Genomic DNA, 19938 nt, shown 5'->3' with positions numbered 1-19938 from the left:
ATTCACATAAATCTTCATATAAAGGATTGTAAGACCTACACTAAATTTGAGCCTCTAAGATATATATATTTTGTGTTGCTTAAGAGAAATTATATTTTTAAATAAAAATATCAAATTAAATGTTTAATTATTAAAAAGTTTCTTCTGTAAGTTTTTTTTAAAAAAGAACTTAATTTTGGAAAAAAAACGAAAAAAAAATCCAATAGCATAATTGCTTATGTTATTACTTGTAATTTTTCATCACGACAACGGAAAGCAACTACTGTAATAGCCAGAGTCTTACTCCAAAAGAAAGTTTAATTGGGCAAGATAACATATTAATATTAGACAACGCCATCATTGTTTTTGAGGAGACACATGTAAACATTGCTGAAGCTCCAATTTGAATTTTAAAAATAACCAGATAAACAGCTAAGAAAACTTCAACAACGAGCAGAATAATTGTGGACGCATGACGAGGTCTTAAAACAGCAGCAACGGCTAGTATTTTCAACGGTAGTTTTAGCAGCCGTGTGGCCGCCGTTACAACGTTCTTCCGACAACTATTATCGTGATCCGAAAAATGCCAGATTGGATTCAATAAGTCTATGTTCGGGATACGCTGTCCGAGATATCGACGGAAGGACTAAGACTGGTCAGTGGAAGGCCGGATAAAGCGTCCCGGATTGGGCCGAAAAGCCAACCGCTTATCCCCGAATAGGACAGCGGACCGAGAAATGAAGGCCGTGAAAGTGTGGGGGTTCGATAACTGGAATTCCGAAAACTGCGATGAATACATTAAAAAGATTATCCCTGAATTATTAATTTTTTCCCCTTTAGTGATTGATATATAATAAAGCTCATCCCCAGTTTATTTTTTGGCTTCCTCTCCGTCTCTTTTCTGGCCATCGTTCCTTCCCATCGGCCTCTTCACCTAGGGATTGACGTCCTTAGAGAACATAGGCTTTTGGGGAGGAGGTCTAAAGCCCTCCAACGAGGGGAGACACATAGTTCTAGAGAGGTTTAGGGTGAGATTTGGATACCTTCTATCTTAAGTTATTTGTTTTTTTTTTTTTTGTTAAAAAGTTATTTGGTTCAGTAAATGGGATGTTCGCTAGGTTTTTGATTGGCCTTTTCAGCTATCAGGTTGCAAGATTTGGATTTGTCGACTTTTACGGTGTTTGTTGGTATAGAATGAGAACTTGTGACATTTTTATTCATTTTTTATTTTTTTAAACAATCTTTGCTTGTGAGAATGCATGTGATGGACCCTTTTTTTTTTTTTTTTGTGGTAACTGTCGTGGGATTGGAAATGGTGTTAGCCTTCCTCATATGATCAATTGATTTAGATAATTTTACTTTTTTTTACCTTTTCTTTTAGTAGAAAATAGAGTTGAATTATCGGATATGGACATATGAATAAGATTTTTGAGTTGTAAACATGACCTTCTCCTCTTTTTTGTTCTTTTATTTAGATTTTCTTAGAGATGTAGAATAAGGTTATATTCAAGTGTTATGCTTTCTTTTAGAAAATTGACTGGCTGCTAATGCTAGTAATTAGAGATATTATCATTAATGAGGATTCAAGGAACAAAAAGAAAAAAAGTTTCTAAGTTATAATGAGAGATGGGTTGGAACGGGGTATGATTAACCATGACCTAACCAAATTTTCTATACAAGTAATGATTTTGGATTCAAAATCAACTTATTAGTTGATGGAGTCCGGTTGGATCCATGGAAAAGATTTTAGGCGCAGCAGGACGTTCGGGTCCGATCCGAAAAATTTTAGACCCAACTTGAAATGTTCAAAATTAGGTATGCATGGGTTGAATCGACTTTTTTTAATTTGAATCAAGCATCTAGCTATTTTTTATAGTTAATAATTGATACTTAATTATAAAATTATTAAAAATTGTAGTAAAATAATAGTATTAATTTGAATTTTTATTCAAAAATTTTTAATTTGTCCGAGTGGATGATCATTCTGATGCTTTCGAACTACTATTTTTAATACATATAGACTTCCAAGGGTTTTATAAATAAGAATCCACCAAAAAAAATCATAAAATATGAATGTTTAAGTAATTAGATGAAAATAGGCAAGAGGGGATGTACTTATTGAGATGAAAAAAAGAGGAATTAGGTTAAATGAGAGTTTATTGAGTAAATTGGGAAAGATATAGAGAGTGAAAGAGGAGCATGTTAATATGATTTGGATTTTTGGATTGAGCCATGTTCGGGTTGGGTGAAAAATACAGATTAAAATGGTTCTCAGCATATAGGTCTAATTTATATATTTGAGTCTCAACTTGGATTAAGATGCAGTTTAATTTGTTGATCCAAATTAGACTTGGATGATATTAGAGTTGAAAAATACAAAATTTGGGCATGAATTGAAAGTTAGACCCGGTCTAATTTTTGAATCTGATCCAACCCATAGATCTCAAAACATAGATTAAGGCAGGTCTAATTGAGTCGGGGTACATGTCAGCCCGACCCATATACAACCCTACCCATGATGGAACATGTGGGCTCTTGACCAAATAGAAAAGCCGGACATTTCTCTGTTTTGTTCTGTACTGGTCTTTTGGTTGGTGGGCCCCTTTGACGGGCCTCTTCAATGTATGTTTTTAAGTAACATTGGTGAGAAAGCATCAACCTGTTTTTCTTCTTAGAAAGCATTAGCTTGTTCTTAAAATTCATCATTTACCGATCCTAAATTTACTAAGGTCGGGTTTTGTTATTTATGGTGCTGTCTTCATGGTCTCGTTATTTATTCTTTGATCTGTTTCTTTTTAAATACTTTTGGCTTTCCTACATGCTTGGTGCAATAAATTTATTTAGAATCAGGAAATCAAATCATTTTATGCGAGAGGTTCCAGAAAATGCTGGTCCTTAATACAACCATTTCTATAGGGCAGTCGCAACGAAGACCACAAGCAACCAGAAAATTCTGGTCCTTAGTATGCATCTCATGTCTTGCATAATGTCTTTTTTAGTACGTATAATGATGAGCAGCAGCTATAATCATTCTAAGCGGCCTCACTTCAAGATTAACCTTAATCCATATTCCATGGTTATGTTGCTTTGGAAATAATTTTTTGGTCATGCAGAGTGATGTTTCAATGCTTCTTTTTTTTGATGCCAGTGCAGGACAGGACTTTGGATTTAGGGATCCTCCGGGGCATTTTCTTCTACAGTTGAAGCCATGGAAGGGGGCGTCCATAAAGCGGACAATACAGAATTTAAGGAATGTTTTAGTCTGACATGGAAACAGCCATACATTCTTCGCCTTGCACTCTCTGCCGGCATTGGTGGTCTTCTTTTTGGCTACGACACAGGTACATCATTTAACTTTAGATTTCTGTTTTGTGGCACCGTGAAATTTCAGCACTTTTATGTTTTCTAGGTGAAGTAATTGTATCCTATACATTGCCAAGCTTAACAACCAGGAAATTTTTATGCACTTTTTGGGATATTTCGTTAGGAAAACAATATGACTTCATCCATGAAAAGTTCTAACTCTTAAATTTAAGCAGACACACACACACACACACACACACACGCACACACAGAGGGAGAGAGACTACATATGCTTTTTGTGGTATTAAAATAGTAGTGTGCTTCAAAAAAATTGTTGCACATAAAGTCAGCAGACGACTTAAATATTTCACTGCGTTTGGAATGTTCTTCGCAAGCTTAATTATTCTGACGTTGGTGGGCTATTTGTTTTTTTGTGGGGTTGGACTTTGTATTTTTTTTTATATGTTTATTTATGTGTTTTAGTGACTAATTAATATCATTTCTGAAGAAAAAGGATTTTAGTGACTAAATATCAGTCAGAACAAATTAGAGGCCTTTGTCTCTTTAAAACATCCTTCAAGCATTGCAGCCACTAGATGGACTTGGTCTGGTACTGGATGCTTACCTTCACTTTGGTATCTTTATGTTGATCTTTCTGATGAATAAACTTATGTCATGGAGCTCTAGATTTGTACAGGTCTTATAACTGCATTATTTTATCCACGAAGTTGAGATATTTAAACCCTGGATCTTTTCTTTGAATCATGTCAGCAAAACATGTACTGTTCCATTTCTGCGATATGATTTGGTAGCATTTGTGTAACTCAAAATGATTCATGGGTTATTGGTGCATGGATCAAAATTATTCACCGATCGTTAATGGTTTAGGTGTTATCTCTGGAGCACTACTATACATTCGTGATGACTTCCGACAAGTTGATAGAAGTACTGTACTCCAGGTGTGCTTCATTATGTTCATGACAGCTAATTATGTGGCTTTATAGAATTTGTTATAGTTAGAACTTTTTTTCCCAACCTATGCATGCCTCCTCCCCATCTACCTGTGATGGACCGTTACTCTTGTCGATAGGAAACCATTGTGAGCATGGCTGTAGCTGGAGCTATAGTTGGCGCTGCATTTGGTGGATGGATGAATGACAGATTTGGAAGGAGACCTTCAATACTGTTTGCTGATCTGTTGTTCTTTATTGGTGCCGTCATAATGGCTATTGCACCAATTCCTGAAATTATAATCCTGGGGAGAATCTTTGTGGGCATTGGAGTTGGGATGGCTTCCATGACTTCTCCTCTCTACATTTCTGAAGCTTCTCCTGCCAGAATTAGAGGTGCTCTTGTCAGCACTAATGGGTTACTTATTACAGGAGGACAATTTCTGTCCTACCTCATAAATCTGGCTTTCACTAAGGTAAATAAATAAATTCCTTCATTTCTGATACCGTTTGTTCCCAGATAGTAGTATTAATGGTTAGTGACATTTCAGCCTCTTTTTTTTTCTGTCAGACCCCAGGAACTTGGCGCTGGATGCTCGGTGTGGCCGGAGTTCCTGCTGTTGTTCAGTTTATATTGATGCTGATGCTTCCAGAGTCACCTAGGTGGCTGTACAGAAAGGTTATTATCCATTTCCTTTCAAATAATCTTGACGCGGTTCTCACTCACCAAGTCACTATACTTCTACTTCTCTGCTGTTTTAATCTACTCCTTGACAGAACTCTTCATTTGTTCAGTCCAGTATATGTTGCTGAGCGATAGTGATCATGGATTTTCTTATTGTTTTTTTTTTATATATATATTAAACAGGAAAGAAAAGAGGAAGCTGCAGAGATCTTGAGAAAGATATACCCGTCTCATGAAGTTGAGAAAGAAATCGAAGCTTTACGGCTGTCGATTGAAGCTGAAATAGCAGAGGAAGGTTCCATTGGGGGAGGTGGCACGTTCAGCAAATTAAAGAAGGCAACAGGTAGTGTGGTTGTTCGCAGAGCGCTTGTGGCCGGCATTGTTGTGCAGGTAGCTCAGCAATTTGTGGGTATCAACACGGTTATGTATTACAGCCCCACAATAGTTCAATTGGCTGGTTTTGCTTCCAATAGCACAGCCTTGGCGCTGTCTCTCATAACCTCTGGTCTCAATGCCTTGGGTTCCATCGTCAGTATCTTCTTCGTCGACAGAGCCGGAAGGAGAAAGCTGCTTCTTATCAGTTTGGTTGGAATCATTACGTGCTTGGCCTTGCTGAGTGGTGTCTTCTTTGGAGTTGCTTCACATTCGCCGGCAGTTGAATTGCCGAATCCGGCCGGTGGAAACTCTACGTGCCCTGATTTCAAGCCGGCTTCGGGCATGACGTGGACGTGCATGGATTGCGTGAAAGCCGCCTCTGGGTGTGGATTTTGTGCTCACGATGGAGATAAAGTAAGTACCTCAGCACATCTATACATTGATCAATGATCGTCCGTAAGCTTTAGAATGCAATTTATGCAGTTGTTGGATTTTTGTTTTTTCAAAATAAAATAGAGGTCTAATAATTGAGAGTTAAAAATGTATACAAGCCTCTCGGTTCATGCACCTCATTTATATAATATCTCTTCTCAATTTGGTTCTGGTCGGTAAATTAACGAAGAAATGCTTCACGTTCGATATGAGTTTTTTTGAAAAAGAAAGAGAAATAGTATTTCTCTAGAAATAATATTTTTCATTGAAAAAAAAATTTCATACGAGATATGGGATAGTTTAATTTTCACATGACCGAAACTTGGAGGAAAGAAATGCACCAAAGAAGTGCATGGTCCCATCCCATCATACCCCGCTGATCTTCCGCATTTAGATTGGCTTTATCCATGTCACATCGAGATCCGTGACATGTTGCTTAGTCCGAAAGTATGAAGAGGATATTAATTGATTCCAATTTAGATGTTCAAATAATTAGAATTTGTAGGTCTGGTTGCATCAAAGTTTTGAATTATTTAATCCTGATCATGCCTGCCTTAATCATGGAACAGCTTCTTCCTGGGACCTGCTTGTCGTCTGAGACTGATGGAAAACGATTATGTGAAACATCAAGCCGGGAATGGTACACTCGCGGCTGCCCAAGCAACTTTGGCTGGTTGGCTCTCATTGCTCTCGGAGCATATATCATCTCCTACTCTCCGGGCATGGGCACCGTCCCTTGGATTGTCAACTCTGAGATCTACCCTCTCAGATACCGAGGAGTCTGCGGTGGGTTGGCCGCGGTGGCGAATTGGGTCTCCAATCTGATCGTCACACAGACATTCTTGAGCTTGACGGAGGCCTTAGGCACTGCGCCAACATTCCTCTTGTTCTGCTGTGTTTCCGTGGTTGCGCTCGTTCTCATTTTTTTGCTTGTGCCCGAGACCAAAGGACTGCAGTTCGAAGAGGTGGAGAAGATGCTGGAGAGTAAAAGCTACAAGGCTTGGGAGAAGAGCTCTGTCCGAGCTCAATCTTAGCCAAATGTGCGTATCACTATTCACTGCCAAAAGTCTGTCCTGCATTGGTAATATAATAATGAGTTATTCCTTTCTCGGTTGAATGTGACAAATGCTGATGACTAATCCTGGGAATATGGAGCTCAAAAGAATTTGGTCTTGAAATGATCCTTCAAGCTGGTGCTGGATGACATGCCACTCTAAACTATACATACTACAAAATCATCTGAATTTATGCAGGGAGTTAATTAGTAATTATATTATTTAAATTTACAGTAATGTTTTTGAGAGTGTTTGGTTGAACTCCTGGGACCATACCTGACACAAGGGTTGAACCCAAGGCTTTTCAGAAAAATATACACCTGTTTTCATTCATTTCATACAATAAAGAAAAAAAAAACAGCTTCATATGTATATTTAAATAAATAAATCAATGCATAAATGAATAAATAAAAGGGCGCTGTCCTCTTGGAGAACACAGGATCCGCAGTCCCTCACACCCGACAGGATTGGCAGACTTCCGAGGGCGGAAAAGAAAATTAAAATTCCATTTAAGCTTGTTTCTCGCTAGGTTTTCCGTGGAGAGGGGACCAAAACTAAAAAATATCAGGAATATATAGAAGCAGTCAATAATCATGCATGACCAATTAATAATTTTGTATGGCAAAACATTGCCTTTTTGAGATCAAAGAAGAGAGTTGAGAGGACAATCAATAATATCTTCCTCCAAGTTTATGACATTGGGTGTCCCTTTCAAGTTTATGATTTGTGAACAAGGTGAAACGGGCTTACTTGGGAGTTCCCCTCCGGTGCGTAGGTCAGCCCAAAGACGCTAACCGTCGCGCAACATATGCCCGGACCTATTATTGCAAAAGCACTCTGCTGGACTACTACAAGTATATTCCTCCATCAAAAAAGGCCATGCTTCCTTCAATACTCGTTGCCCTTTCATTCACAAAATTATAAATTCCATCATAAAAGCCAAAACAACCAGAAAGAGGGTGGAAATTAGCGGACTCCGCTATCTAATCCAGAACTGCAATCTGCACATTTCGGATATGGTCCCAATTCCACTATCTAATCCACAATTGCATCAAAGCGAGAAGCACAGCCAACGGGAGAAATAAATGGAAGTACAGGCTAATAAAAACTAGAAATATCATAAAGTTGTAGCCAGACTATTTTTGGTATTCATAGCACATACAATATCTGGATATCGTAAAGCGAAGCACCTCGACGCAGGTTGTTCTCCGGTGGGATTCAAACTAGTGTCTTAGAGTAGAGTGCCCCTGAAGTCCCAAAAACTTGGCAGAGAACCATCCAAAATTTCGGTTGTTGATTGGTTGTCTGCAGTATTCACATGTTATACCGACCACCTCTGTTTAATTTTTCTCTTCTTGAGTCATCCTGTTAAAAGTTAAGAATTGAGATAATGATAAAGGATTGGAAATACACTGACAGAATCAAACAATGACAATAGGTATCGAAATGCGATTCTGATTTCATCTCATTTCGAGATATTCTATAAATAAAATAATGAAAAGAAAAGGAATACATCAACTAATTGATATTGATGCATCTAATATAAAACGAGATTCTCAAACATTATGAATGAGACATGAATATTTAAGTTCTAAGACGTACATGGAAGCTATATAGGATCTTATCATTGCAGTCAATGATTTCCTTCCATTTCTTCCCAATGCCCATCTGCATAATATTAAGAAATAGTAAATTTATACAGAAACCAAATGGTACAATTTAAAGAAGAGCTACAGGCTTCCGTAAGAATATCAAAAGCTTTGAAACCAGAGAAATGAAAGAACAGATTCACTTATATGTTTGAAAGATGATCACGAAATCTCATTTCAGGGAAAAAATCCTATCCTTTTTATCTTTGTTTTCTTGCTAACCAAAACCGAAAAACCACAAGGACAACTAACAACATACTACCACAGGATCATGATTTGGTAATGCATTTACTGTATGAACAAGTCATAACAACTAACCAATTGCTGGGTACGAACTAAGGAGCATGACTTTATTTTATCTCCAGTTTGATAACATAAAAACATAGAACAAGAAAGTTTCTTACAATGATTGGAGCGTTGTGGTAATGATGATGGTAACTATTTCCATGAATGACCAAAACCATCTGACGTGATTATAAAGATACGAGAGGATTATATTCAATGATCTCTGACTCCCAATGAAACACTCGAAAGCAAGGCTTGAAGTTTCAAACAAAATGAATCAGTTTTTGGCTGGTGGCACTCTGAAGCCACCCCGCTTATGTATTGGGATGTTTTGGCCTGTTTTGGCTGACATTCATTTAGTCAATTTCGATCAGTCTCAACTGAAAACAAGGGTTCTATTCCCAAGCTCCTAGATGGAATTTCAGTCTAATGCCTGTGGGGCCTCTCCAAAGACCTTGGCCCTTGAGTACTTCAGCACCTTGATGGGCATTAAGTTATCTAGCCCTTAGATTTACCTATAGTACCAGGATATGATACACACAAACATTTGTATGACACTTGGAAATGATTTAGAGAGAGCGAGAGAGAGAGAGAGAGAGGATCAAGGCCAACGCGATCGGGCTGAAGCCTCTACAGAAGCACTACCACAAAGGCCAATGCAAACAACTCAATAATACAAAGCACAACAGTAACATGTTTTATAAAATAAATTTATTTGTCCGTAACTACATGCATTTAGTTTATAGTCATTTAACCTCAAGATATAAATAGGAAAAGCCCAAAACCAACATGCTCACAGATTCTACTGAAAAATGATGATCAAAAAGCCTTAATAAAATATGACTGAAAAAAGTTTCAGAATTGCTAAATATAACGAATTTTTGAATAGTTGAATTGCTAAATAGTTAATACATATGTTTATTGTACAATATATCAATACGTATACACAACAAAGTTCATCTAAGAACTAACTACATAAATGAAGAACCTATAAAAAAATCTCTAAAATGCTGTGCAATAACTTTTCTTGGCTTCTTTTACTTTCTTCCATTCTCCTTTTCTGTGGATTTTTCCTAGTTCTTTTTAGTAAACTTCGAAAATTTGATCACATTGTTGAAACCCAACTCCACATGCCTAAATGAGACCAGGTTTTGAAGTTTGAACCTTGCTAGTAACTGTGCTCTCTGTAAAATGGAAGGGTCTGATTAATCAGAGAAAAAAACGAGGCGAGCAATTAAAGAATCCAACATGCGATGGAGTAGAAAATAATGAATCTAAGGTAAATTTGTTTTCTAATTCCACCTTTCCTTCTTTTAATAATAAACACTTCCCCCTTTCCCTCTTTTCATGAGAAACCCTTCCCCCTTCTCTTTCTCAGTCTTGTCATTCTCTTTTGATTTTGTTCCATCTACCAATGTTACATAATAGAGATCTTTAACTCTCAAAATAAAAACCCAATTTCTGACATCCATGCTCTTTCCCACTTCATCTCTCTGTTTTCTTTTATCTGTAGACCTAGGAGCAATATATCTATCTAATTAGTACTACTCCAATAACTTCAATATCAATGGACATATTAATATTTTACAATAGATATGATATAAGTGGACTTGAACTGTTCTTCGCCACCCATCTCTTTCAAAATCAATCAAAACCTGCCCATATCAGTGGGTGAAATCTGACTCAAGACATAGAAGAAATAGATGGCAGGACATGTGGGAATTGGAACCATTATAGTTCATACACTGCATTACGTAAGAGCAAGCCCCATCATGCCATATGCAAGCAAGCATGCTCCATTTGGCAATGTGCTACATCTGTTGGCCTATACATTGGGCATCTTTGACTGGTAGGATCTACATATTGACAACCATTGATGACCTCGAACTGTGCACCAACAACTTAGATCTTGTTAAGCTTTTCCATTAACTAGCCTCCAAGTTACCTCCATATGGTGTCTTGATCACTTCAAATCAGTGTGATCCTCATCTTAGCACAACTGATACCACAATATGTGCCAATTATCTCCAATGCAGTGACCATTGCATTGTTCACCTCCAATCGTATCAATAAACGCATACTCAATCACCATTATTTTGCACCAGAACTTTCAATTGTTAAGATCTTTGTATTGACAACCTCTAATTGCCCACTCCGCAACAAACACCTTCAAATATCCAATCTATGCATTGGCCACCTCTAATCACCCTAATCTACATATCGTTCATTTATGATTCACCGGAAGTGAATCAGACACCTCTAATTACAAGATCTTCAACCAATCACCTGAACCTTCGCCAGTTGCCTATAAGGGATGGTAGGACCCAATTCACCACCACCTAGACCTTCCCTTCTTGGCTTGCATCATCCATCTTTCCTTGTCCATCAGAAAATATTTTCCAATAGCACAGACTCAAGTTGTGCAGCCCTCTTGCCGCAACTGTCCTCACCTCCTGCTATCCTCCTTCCTTCCCCAACTCCCCTATTTATTATAAAGAAGCTTAGATGTTGTTTCCTACTCCTCATGCAGGACATAAGTTTGATAATGTAGGAATTGCTATCCCAAAAATTATCATGACGAGATGGTAGGTGGGCCATCCTTTTGATGGAAGTTGGCAACAACATAAGTGCCACAAAGAGCTACTACAGGATGAATTTGGCAAGCTTATCAGCAGGATATACAATTTAAAAGGACCTTTTTATAGGTTTCTCATAGTCGAAAGGGTGGAGCCATATTAAAACATGAATTTTAATGGAGCCCTTAAAATCATAGCCAATTAGACAAGAGTCCACTCGTGAGGCAAGGGCAAGAACTAGTAAAGTTATATTCACACTCCAAAATAGGATGATCTATCATTCTCTGCCTAAGAAGATTCTTTCAATAATCAGAGGAATTATGAGACCACATTAGGTGACATGCAATTTTACTAGAACCAATACCTGCGCAACCCCAAAATAAGGTTTGAAAGCTTAACTTTGTACAATTTTACAAGAGCAACAATCCAAAACTTAACCTTGTTAGTAATTGGTTCATATTGATTCTAGAAAATTGATCTTTTGCATTAGCATGGTTATCAATACTACAGAATTCAAAATCTACCAGCTAGTTAATACTTGACTCGGTAATAGTTAATAGTTTCCAACAACCTCAACAAGCTCAAACCCTTGGCATCAAATTTTGACTGATACCAAGACTGAGTTACAGACATTTTTTGCACCTTACATGAAACTATAATAGCATCCTATTTTTTTAAACAAAAATAAACTTTTAAACTCCTTTCTCAATTATCCCTTGTTCTATATTTTCTGACTTTCTAAACTTTCTAAAATTATGTAATTGTGCAAACAGGAGATATCTAGGAAGAAAAAAGACTATGAAATCTACCAAACCATTTCGTTTTGGCCTTGGACTGAGCTTGATTTCAAACCTCAGTAACAGCCTTGTCATCCCTCCCATTATTAAGCTCCCTCACATATTTTTTTTTCTTTCTTCAGCTCTCCAACTTGCTTAGAAACTCTATCTCAATTACCCAGGTGGAAATCTTCTCTTCTTTTATTTTAAGATTGGACCATCTTAAAAATGCTTGAGCTTGATAGTACAATAGAAGAAGCCAAAGATTTCAACACAATGTAAACAAGGCTCTAACATATTTCTCTGTTCTCTGTAGTTAAATTATGCTAGAAAACTTTCCTGCAAGATATTAACAAGACCATTCAGACATACCAAAACATTGCTTAATAAATCATTACGGCTTTTCCAATCAATCCATCTTTATTAAAAATTTCATTCTAGCTAAAAATACCGGAGACAATCCTAATCAGCATTCTGATACCTTTCTTAAGGTCAACCCTACAAAATAATCAGGAAAGCCTTGACAAAAATTGGGGATTACCGCATTCATTCCCAGCTAGAACAAAAAATGGAGCTTCAAAATTAAAAGCAAATTGACCATATAAGAGCAAACTTCTAAAATTCACTTTCTACTTTAACAAACCTTACTGATAATATTGCACAGGCCATTAGCCAAGTGAGTCACATTAACCTCTCTCATTTGCCCCTTTTTGAAGAAATATAGTAATTTAAACAAGTATCGTTTCCATGAGGCTTGAAGGAGATATCAAACTCCATGATCTTAGGGGCTGTTTGATTGGATGATAATTTTCCTAAAACAGTCATAAACCTCATTTTTCAGGTTGTGTGAGTTGCCAGTTTTGGCAAAACAAGTTTTATAGAAAACAACCAAATACCCATTTTTAGTAAAAAATGTCAACAAAAACAGCACATTAATGTTCCTTTATAAACATCTTTTTCATCAATCTTTTAAGGGCACATATTTTCAGCCACCAACACTGTTCTCCATGAAGGTGCAAGCAAAGTAATCCACTGATCCTTAGCAAACCTCCACTACTCATCTTTGTCTCCCATTAATTTGATTACCCGGACCATCAGCCATCTTTTTTCCTTCAAGACTTTTTCCCTTTATTTGGCACATTATTCAAGATCATTTTCCTTGCAACAATGCTTATTCCATTCCATCTATAATCAGCATCTTAACCCAAAACTTTCATAAAATTTGTAATGGTTAATAACGTTGATTATGGCTTACACAAGAAAACTAAATATTCTGCACTTTATCGTTCCATAACAGAAAAAAAAATCAACCATTCAACGATTCGTTACCGTTCCATATCTTGCTTTACCCAATCTACATAGCAATCACCTATACTCCAACCATTTCAATTTACAAGACTCGATATGGACAAATTTATATGCTTTCATGTAGCATGCACTTTGAATTCAAAATGATCGCAAAAGGCCACCAAGACCATGTAGCGACATCGATATACCAATCCCATTCTCCATTGCCGTGACCATAACCATAAAGTATTGTCCCAATTATTTGGTGTTGGCTTTATGGATCCTCATTCCACACGCCCTTGCCCAACATCAATAAGTTTTCTTTTTTGAAAAAAAAAACTCTTACAAAACCAAACATGAGAAATATTATTGATCTTATGCACTGCATCTAAAATACTTGGGCTTCTAATCCCAATCATAATTCACAGTTTACAAAATATAACAAAATGTTCACTTCAACAGAACAATATCCAAAAGCTAAAGCACAGATTAGGTGTTTCACATTTTTCAGAACAGATGCAATGTAAGATGTAATATTATTAATTGACACCTATTAAGCTTCCTAAATCAATTAAATAAACAAAACAAGAACCTGAACAGCTTCATTGCTTGCTGTCTTGGTCCACAGTGCAAGCTTGTCCTGCCTCTGACGCACACTTGCAACGACACCACAGATTTCCTCGTTCTCATCAAACTGCTCTCCAATTAAAGCCATCAGCTGCAGAAATATTATTTGTACACCACAAGTCATTTGGCACAAAATGGTGAGTGGGAAAGCCATGAAGATTAAAAGCTAGTAAATTGCAAAAGGCTATAGCATTAATTGCATGGTCGGTGCACATAGTTTGATATCCACATAGTGCCCATATGAAACAGAAGCATGCCATTATAAAGGGGAAAAAGACAAGGACTCACCGTCTCTAACCACATGGTGTCAAGAGTGGCCTTTCTATTACATGTTACTGACCACTTGCCCCCATTTGCACATTCAGGATCTTCCCACCTGGGTTCCACCCCAGTTTTGAAACAGTGGAAGTCAGCATTTGCTGGCAACTTACTGGGATGATATAGCTGATCATACAAACTATAAAAAGAAAAAAGAGTAACGTACATCATCTACGATATTGATTTAAGATAGAGATTGGATTATATGGAGTATAAGCAGAGAATGAAGCAAATTCAAGAAAGGAAAGTATAATATCAGTTCTACTGCATGATAAATGAATCTCAGAACGCTTGGTTGTTATTCATGGGATAAGTGGCACTGCTCTTGGCAACTTTTCCGGTCAAATATTCTGGTAGCTGAATGATACCCAGACAAGGATATAATGTTGATTCTTTTTTAATGACTGACACCTTTTCTTTGGAACCAATAAACAGCATTTTCAAGCGTTGCCAACTGAACCCAATCAAACCATCAAGGTTCACAAAATCCAGATATGTTCAAAAGAAAAATTATATGAAGCAAAAAACTACACGTGACACAGAATTCACTTCTCCATTAGCAGCCTAAAGAAAAAAGAAGTAATAGCACTCATAATAATCAAATTGAATTGGCTCAGGTTAGTTTTCTGCAGCTATCATCAAGAAAAATAACCATAACAATCAAGACTAGTTCTAAATATATGCTGAGAGCTATATGAAACACTTATCTACCTCCTATAAGAAGCTATATTAGCTGTAAATGCAAGTTTTCCAAGTCCTCTCACAACCACCATTCATTGTTTCACTTTTATCCATTTGTAGAACCTTCAATCAGCTCTAAGCTAAGATGTTAGCATGACTAATAAGAAAGTAAATGCTGGCCATGCCAACACATGAAATCAATGATGTGCTATATAGTTGAATAATAAAATATTCTCAGTTTAGAAAGCCTACCAAATCTATCCACTCCCCAACGCATAATTAATTGTGATGAAGGCCTAGTTCTAGATACTATGTTGCTTGGACGACTAAGAGGTAGATAAAACTTGCAAAAATGCATCTGGATGTTAAATTAAATTAGACAGCTGTGATTTTGATAAATAACAAGAATGTCACCAAGCTAATTAAGTATGAGTGTAAAGTAAATAGCCCATAAACCATATCAAGACTACCACATTATGATCAATTATGCAAGAAAACCAGTCTCTTGAGACATATAGTCATCAACCAAAATATCCAAATTGATAATGCAAACTCATAAAATTTTTCTCTACCGGCCAAATTAGTGATGCTTCCCAAGCAATGCTTTGGGCATCATTGAAAAGGCTTCAAGACAGAAACCCTCTCAAATATGGATGAAGAAAACACCAGCTGGCGGGTGATGCCATACACCCTAGTTGTAAGAGGGTGTCACAACCAAATCGGTCTCTAAGCCATTTTGTTATTTTAAATGCATCATCAATTATGTTTGACAATTCTGAGCAAAAGCTTACTAACTTATACAAAATACTCAATTTTATTTATATTATTGTATTTTAATCAATTTTACCAAGACAATGCCATACAATTCAAAGAATTGGCATGGGATATGTATTAATGAGTCAAATGGTATCCAACACTTAAATGCTTATCAAATTCTTCAGTTCCAACATTTAGAAACTGATGAGTTCATTCAACTAATAATAATGTCAAAATCGGGCTTTACTTCTTCTCAAAGATGGGTCAAGAACCAGGCATTATAGTAACCTTGCAAAATGTCAAGTTCTTTATATCTTTGAACTATTTTTGGAGTTTTGGATAAGATATCTTATTTTTAAAGCTCGTCACACACATATGGTTATTTTTTCCACATATCTGTATCACCTTTCTCCCTGTTGCTGAGTCATGAATCCAAATCTTGCTTAATGTCAATTCAGTGCAACACTGACAATAGTTTGTTGTATCCTACATGTTATACATTATTATGGTACCATTGTAGGTTATAGATTTTATGTTTGTAAGAAGCAACAGCATAAGTCATTAATGATTGGAAATCATGTGATCCAAGGAATATGAATCTTCTATTCTTCCACACATGACTTAAATTCTTATCATACCAAATCGACAACAAAAGCCATGCTAGCATGTTTACAACACAACAACATTGTATACCTATGAATTGTTCGTGCCAGAATGCACTGATGCATATCAAATTTATAAGCACCAGTACCTTTTTTTTGTTCTAAACTTGTATCTGACCATCCCAAAAAACCTTATTTCTATTAAAGGTTGTTTGAAACTCCTCTCTCTTTATATATTTTTGTAGCTTTTTTTCTTGAGGATGCTTGTTCTACAAACTAAACATAATTATAACAGAACATCATCATTCCAATCAGACCAAAGGTGAGAACTTAGAAATTGTTGCAAAGTGTATGAGTTTCCCACGGCATCGTTATACAAGCTTCCCATATTACCATCTAGGTGAGTAAAATATATTTAATATATTATCTTTAATATGTCATTGATATGTTGCTCATCACCCTATATTTTTATCAAGATTTTTTAGATCTTTGGTGTTTTTATTGTGTAAAAATAATCATCTGATTTTAGTTTGCATGATAAATACTCGAAACTATGCAATGTATCGCTAGATTAATAATTAGCATGCTTATAATCTTAGATTTCTAGATACTAGTTACAACTATATTTATACAATTAAACCAAGTCTATAATTAGTATGACGGTTCTAAAAAACAACCTATGTTGTTAGAAAAAAAAAATTGAATAAAGAAGCAGCATGTTAACATGCCAAGCACATCATTTTTTAGACTTGCATTTTTTTTTATGCTAGTGCTTGCCAAATGTCAAAACGATACACTTACTGTGCAAACCGCTAATAGATAACTAGCATAAAAAAAAAAATATGCAAACCCCTAATAGATACAACAACAGTACATGATATCTCAATCCCTGCTCTCAAAGTGAAGACCCTACTGTAATTATATGCTAAATGATGGATAATTCTAATTCCTACGCTGTCAAAGATATTGTTCAGTCTATTAGTATAAAAAAAGTTGCAGCACAATCATAATATGGGAAAATAAAAAAACAAATGAAAATGAATCTCACAATCCTGGAATAGGAACCAATTTTCAATAAGCAGAGGTACAAATGAAGGTGTTTGGATTCTGAATGAGGCAATGCATAAATCTGAAAGCATATGGTCTGGGCCTGATTGATATTCCTAGAATGTTTAGGATTGAAGAAAAGCAATAGGAAAAAAGATATTTCCAGACTGTTTGTCTTGTCTTAGCATGCCAATGTTTCAAACATGTTTCAACACAACAATGCAATGTTAAAAACGTAAATAACGAGGTGTGCATAATACCTGTACCTCTTAGCTTGATAACTTTGTTGCTATGAACTATAAAGGCTCACAAATGAGCCTAGGTGCATTTACGAAGAGTCACGACTTAAGGCTCGATGTGAGGTAAGCCTCAATAAAGTCTTTTGAAACAAAACCAAGAACACCCATCAAGGTAACATGACCATATAATGTTTGATCTATCTTTAGAAAAACCACATAGTACTAATACATAAAATTAGCTCTATTACAAGCATAGATTCGGATCTACACAAATTGCTATTTCACTGAAACAGTTCAAATGGTTTTTAATACAAATAAGTTGAAGCCACCAAATCAGTTTTTTTTTTTTTAAAAAAAAAAGCAAGATTATATTGCGCTATAATCAAATGAGACCAATCAAAGAGGATTCTCAAGCTTGGTCATTAAAAGCAGAAAGTTCAAAAAACTGCAAGTAGATCTGAATCTTCAAAAAAGCAGAAAGTTCGATGAGCCTATGTAAGAAGATGGAGAGAAATATAAGATGATAAAGCAAGAAAAGAACTTCGAAGTTTTAAGGGGTTATATGAATTTCACTACACAGAGACCCACCCAGTGTACAGAATATCATTACTCGTGATTTGAAAACAATAGAAAATCACAGAATATCACAATTTTGTAGCAAATCCAGATGCAACTACTACCTTACCAAGATAACACTCTGTTCCTTTTAAACAAAAACGTAGATAATAGGTTTCCACCATATGCATGTGTGTGTGTGTCAGCAGACACGAATCTGGTGAAAACAGGAAGCATTGCACTGTAAGCAATGAACACCAAGGAACAAAAATTAATGTTGGAATTCACTGACTTGTAAATAGATCAAATTTCCAAGCATCATGCCAAAAACCCACGATCTTTCCCTGAAAATTTTAAATATAATCAAAAACTGACGTTGAAGATTTTTATATAGAAAAATCTAGCAGATAATACCAATCAAGTCAAAACAAAAGGCATCGAGCTAAAACATAACCAATCCAAAGTACCAAGAAAACATTAAAGGAGAAATAAAAGATCCGGATCACAACAACAGATCCTACGAAAATTATATCCTATTTCTCTTGAAATTCTAAAATATTTTTTAAAGAAAAAAAAAATCAAGAAGCATAAAACTCGCAACTTCTTTTTCTTCTTCTAATATCAACCCTAAAAATCAAGGGAAATATATCCATGGATCTTCCACCAAGAAATCATGGACCGAATAGAAAATCCAAGAAGTATCGCATCGCAACCAAACAAGATCGAAAAAGAAAACAAAGTATTCCTGGCATCAAAATTCGAGACTAACAACAGACTGGAGAGAAAAACGGAAGATGGACGGATCCGAACGAGAGAGAGAGAGAGAGAGAGAGAGAGGAAGAGACTGACCACCAGAACTCCTCGACGGTGTCGAAGGTGTAGACCTTGCGGAGGGAGGTGCCCCAGGCGGCGCCCTGCTTGGGTTTGGACTGGTCGTCGAACCAGAAGGTCCACTTCCGCTCCAGCCGGTGCGGCACCTTCTGCCCTCCCTCGCTCTCCCCACCGCTCGCCGCCGTCTCAACTTCCGCTACCGTCTCCACTTCCGCCGCCATCCCTCTTCGATTCCTCCTCCTCCTCCTCCTCCTCCCTCTCTCTCGAGCACAAAGAGAGCCGACCCGCCAATCGGCAAGAGAGAGAGGCGGCTCCGCGGCTAGAATTAAATACGTTTTATACAGGGAAAGAACGAGATACCGTCCGAGAGCCTTTATTGACTCAAGCACATATCAGCCGGTACAAACCGACGTATTCTTCATGTATTGTCCAGTGAATCGGTATCTTGTTTTATTTATTATGCGTCACTTTGGACTAGATCAATAAGACAATATATTTCAGAAAGCCTTGTTTTGAATTTAAATTGTCAAGAACTCGCCTTCGTTCTGGCTTCGTCGGCTTGGGCATGGGAGCGAGAGAGGCGAGGAGAGGGAGGGGCCAATATCGCGCTAGATGTGAGCGCCGAATCGCTCGATGGCCAAGAGGTATAACGGCGGCGTGTCCGGAGCCGAATTGGGATATCCGCCGGCGGTCTCGCCCAGAACGGAAGAGTGGGTCCCACTCCCCCTCACTCGCCCTAGAACAAACGGGACCTCCTTCGGCTCTCTTTTAATGACGTTTTCAACAGCGCAACCGACCATCGCACAGCTCAAGCTTGACTGTACAACGAAGGACCCTCCACCCTCAACAAGATTACTAGATCCCCCACCCTCTACCTCTGGCTTTGTTGACAAAAAAGGGGGCAGTGGTGCACCGATTTTATTATCAAAC

The 19938-nt window shown here is 37.0% G+C and overlaps 2 protein-coding genes across 4 annotated transcripts; one reads left to right on the top strand and one right to left on the bottom strand.

The window, feature by feature from the left end:
* Window positions 1–844: 844 nt before the first annotated feature.
* Window positions 845–6907, top strand: LOC103703900 (probable inositol transporter 2). 2 transcript variants are annotated; one of them, XM_017841995.3, is made up of 7 exons: window positions 845–1007; window positions 3128–3320; window positions 4171–4241; window positions 4373–4708; window positions 4804–4911; window positions 5101–5706; window positions 6294–6907. In XM_017841995.3, the coding sequence occupies exons 2-7, from the start codon at window positions 3188–3190 to the stop codon at window positions 6756–6758; spliced, it is 1719 nt and encodes a 572-aa protein (XP_017697484.2). In that variant the 5' UTR covers window positions 845–1007; window positions 3128–3187; the 3' UTR covers window positions 6759–6907. The 2 variants fall into 2 exon arrangements, with proteins under 2 accessions (XP_017697484.2, XP_008785167.2); XM_008786945.3 differs by having other exon boundaries at window positions 847–1007; window positions 3133–3320.
* Window positions 6908–7763: 856 nt separating this feature from the next.
* Window positions 7764–19788, bottom strand: LOC103703899 (eukaryotic translation initiation factor-like). Of its 2 annotated transcripts, none has more exons than XM_039126413.1 (5): window positions 19027–19788; window positions 14268–14355; window positions 13945–14070; window positions 8382–8447; window positions 7764–8144 (listed from the first exon to the last, which is right to left on the bottom strand). In XM_039126413.1, the coding sequence occupies exons 1-5, from the start codon at window positions 19227–19229 to the stop codon at window positions 8094–8096; spliced, it is 534 nt and encodes a 177-aa protein (XP_038982341.1). In that variant the 5' UTR covers window positions 19230–19788; the 3' UTR covers window positions 7764–8093. The 2 variants fall into 2 exon arrangements, with proteins under 2 accessions (XP_038982341.1, XP_008785166.1); XM_008786944.4 differs by having other exon boundaries at window positions 14268–14436; window positions 19027–19765.
* Between the last annotated feature and the right edge of the window lie 150 nt (window positions 19789–19938).

The sequence above is a fragment of the Phoenix dactylifera genome, chromosome 5 (assembly GCF_009389715.1).
Source record: "Phoenix dactylifera cultivar Barhee BC4 chromosome 5, palm_55x_up_171113_PBpolish2nd_filt_p, whole genome shotgun sequence".
Lineage (NCBI taxonomy): Eukaryota > Viridiplantae > Streptophyta > Magnoliopsida > Arecales > Arecaceae > Phoenix > Phoenix dactylifera.
This window is presented reverse-complemented; position numbering and strand designations above follow the sequence as displayed.

Coding starts and splice junctions, on each gene's coding strand:
- LOC103703900 (XM_017841995.3), top strand. CDS start 3,188: ATGGAAGGGGGCGTCCATAAAGCGGACAATACAGAATTTAAGGAATGT. Junction 4,242..4,372: donor ATAGAAGTACTGTACTCCAG/GTGTGCTTCATT, acceptor TCTTGTCGATAG/GAAACCATTGTGAGCATGGC. Junction 4,912..5,100: donor CTAGGTGGCTGTACAGAAAG/GTTATTATCCAT, acceptor TATATTAAACAG/GAAAGAAAAGAGGAAGCTGC.
- LOC103703899 (XM_008786944.4), bottom strand. CDS start 19,229: ATGGCGGCGGAAGTGGAGACGGTAGCGGAAGTTGAGACGGCGGCGAGC. Junction 14,437..19,026: donor ACCGTCGAGGAGTTCTGGTG/GTCAGTCTCTTC, acceptor TTCTTTTTATAG/TTTGTATGATCAGCTATATC. Junction 14,071..14,267: donor ACACCATGTGGTTAGAGACG/GTGAGTCCTTGT, acceptor ATATTTCTGCAG/CTGATGGCTTTAATTGGAGA.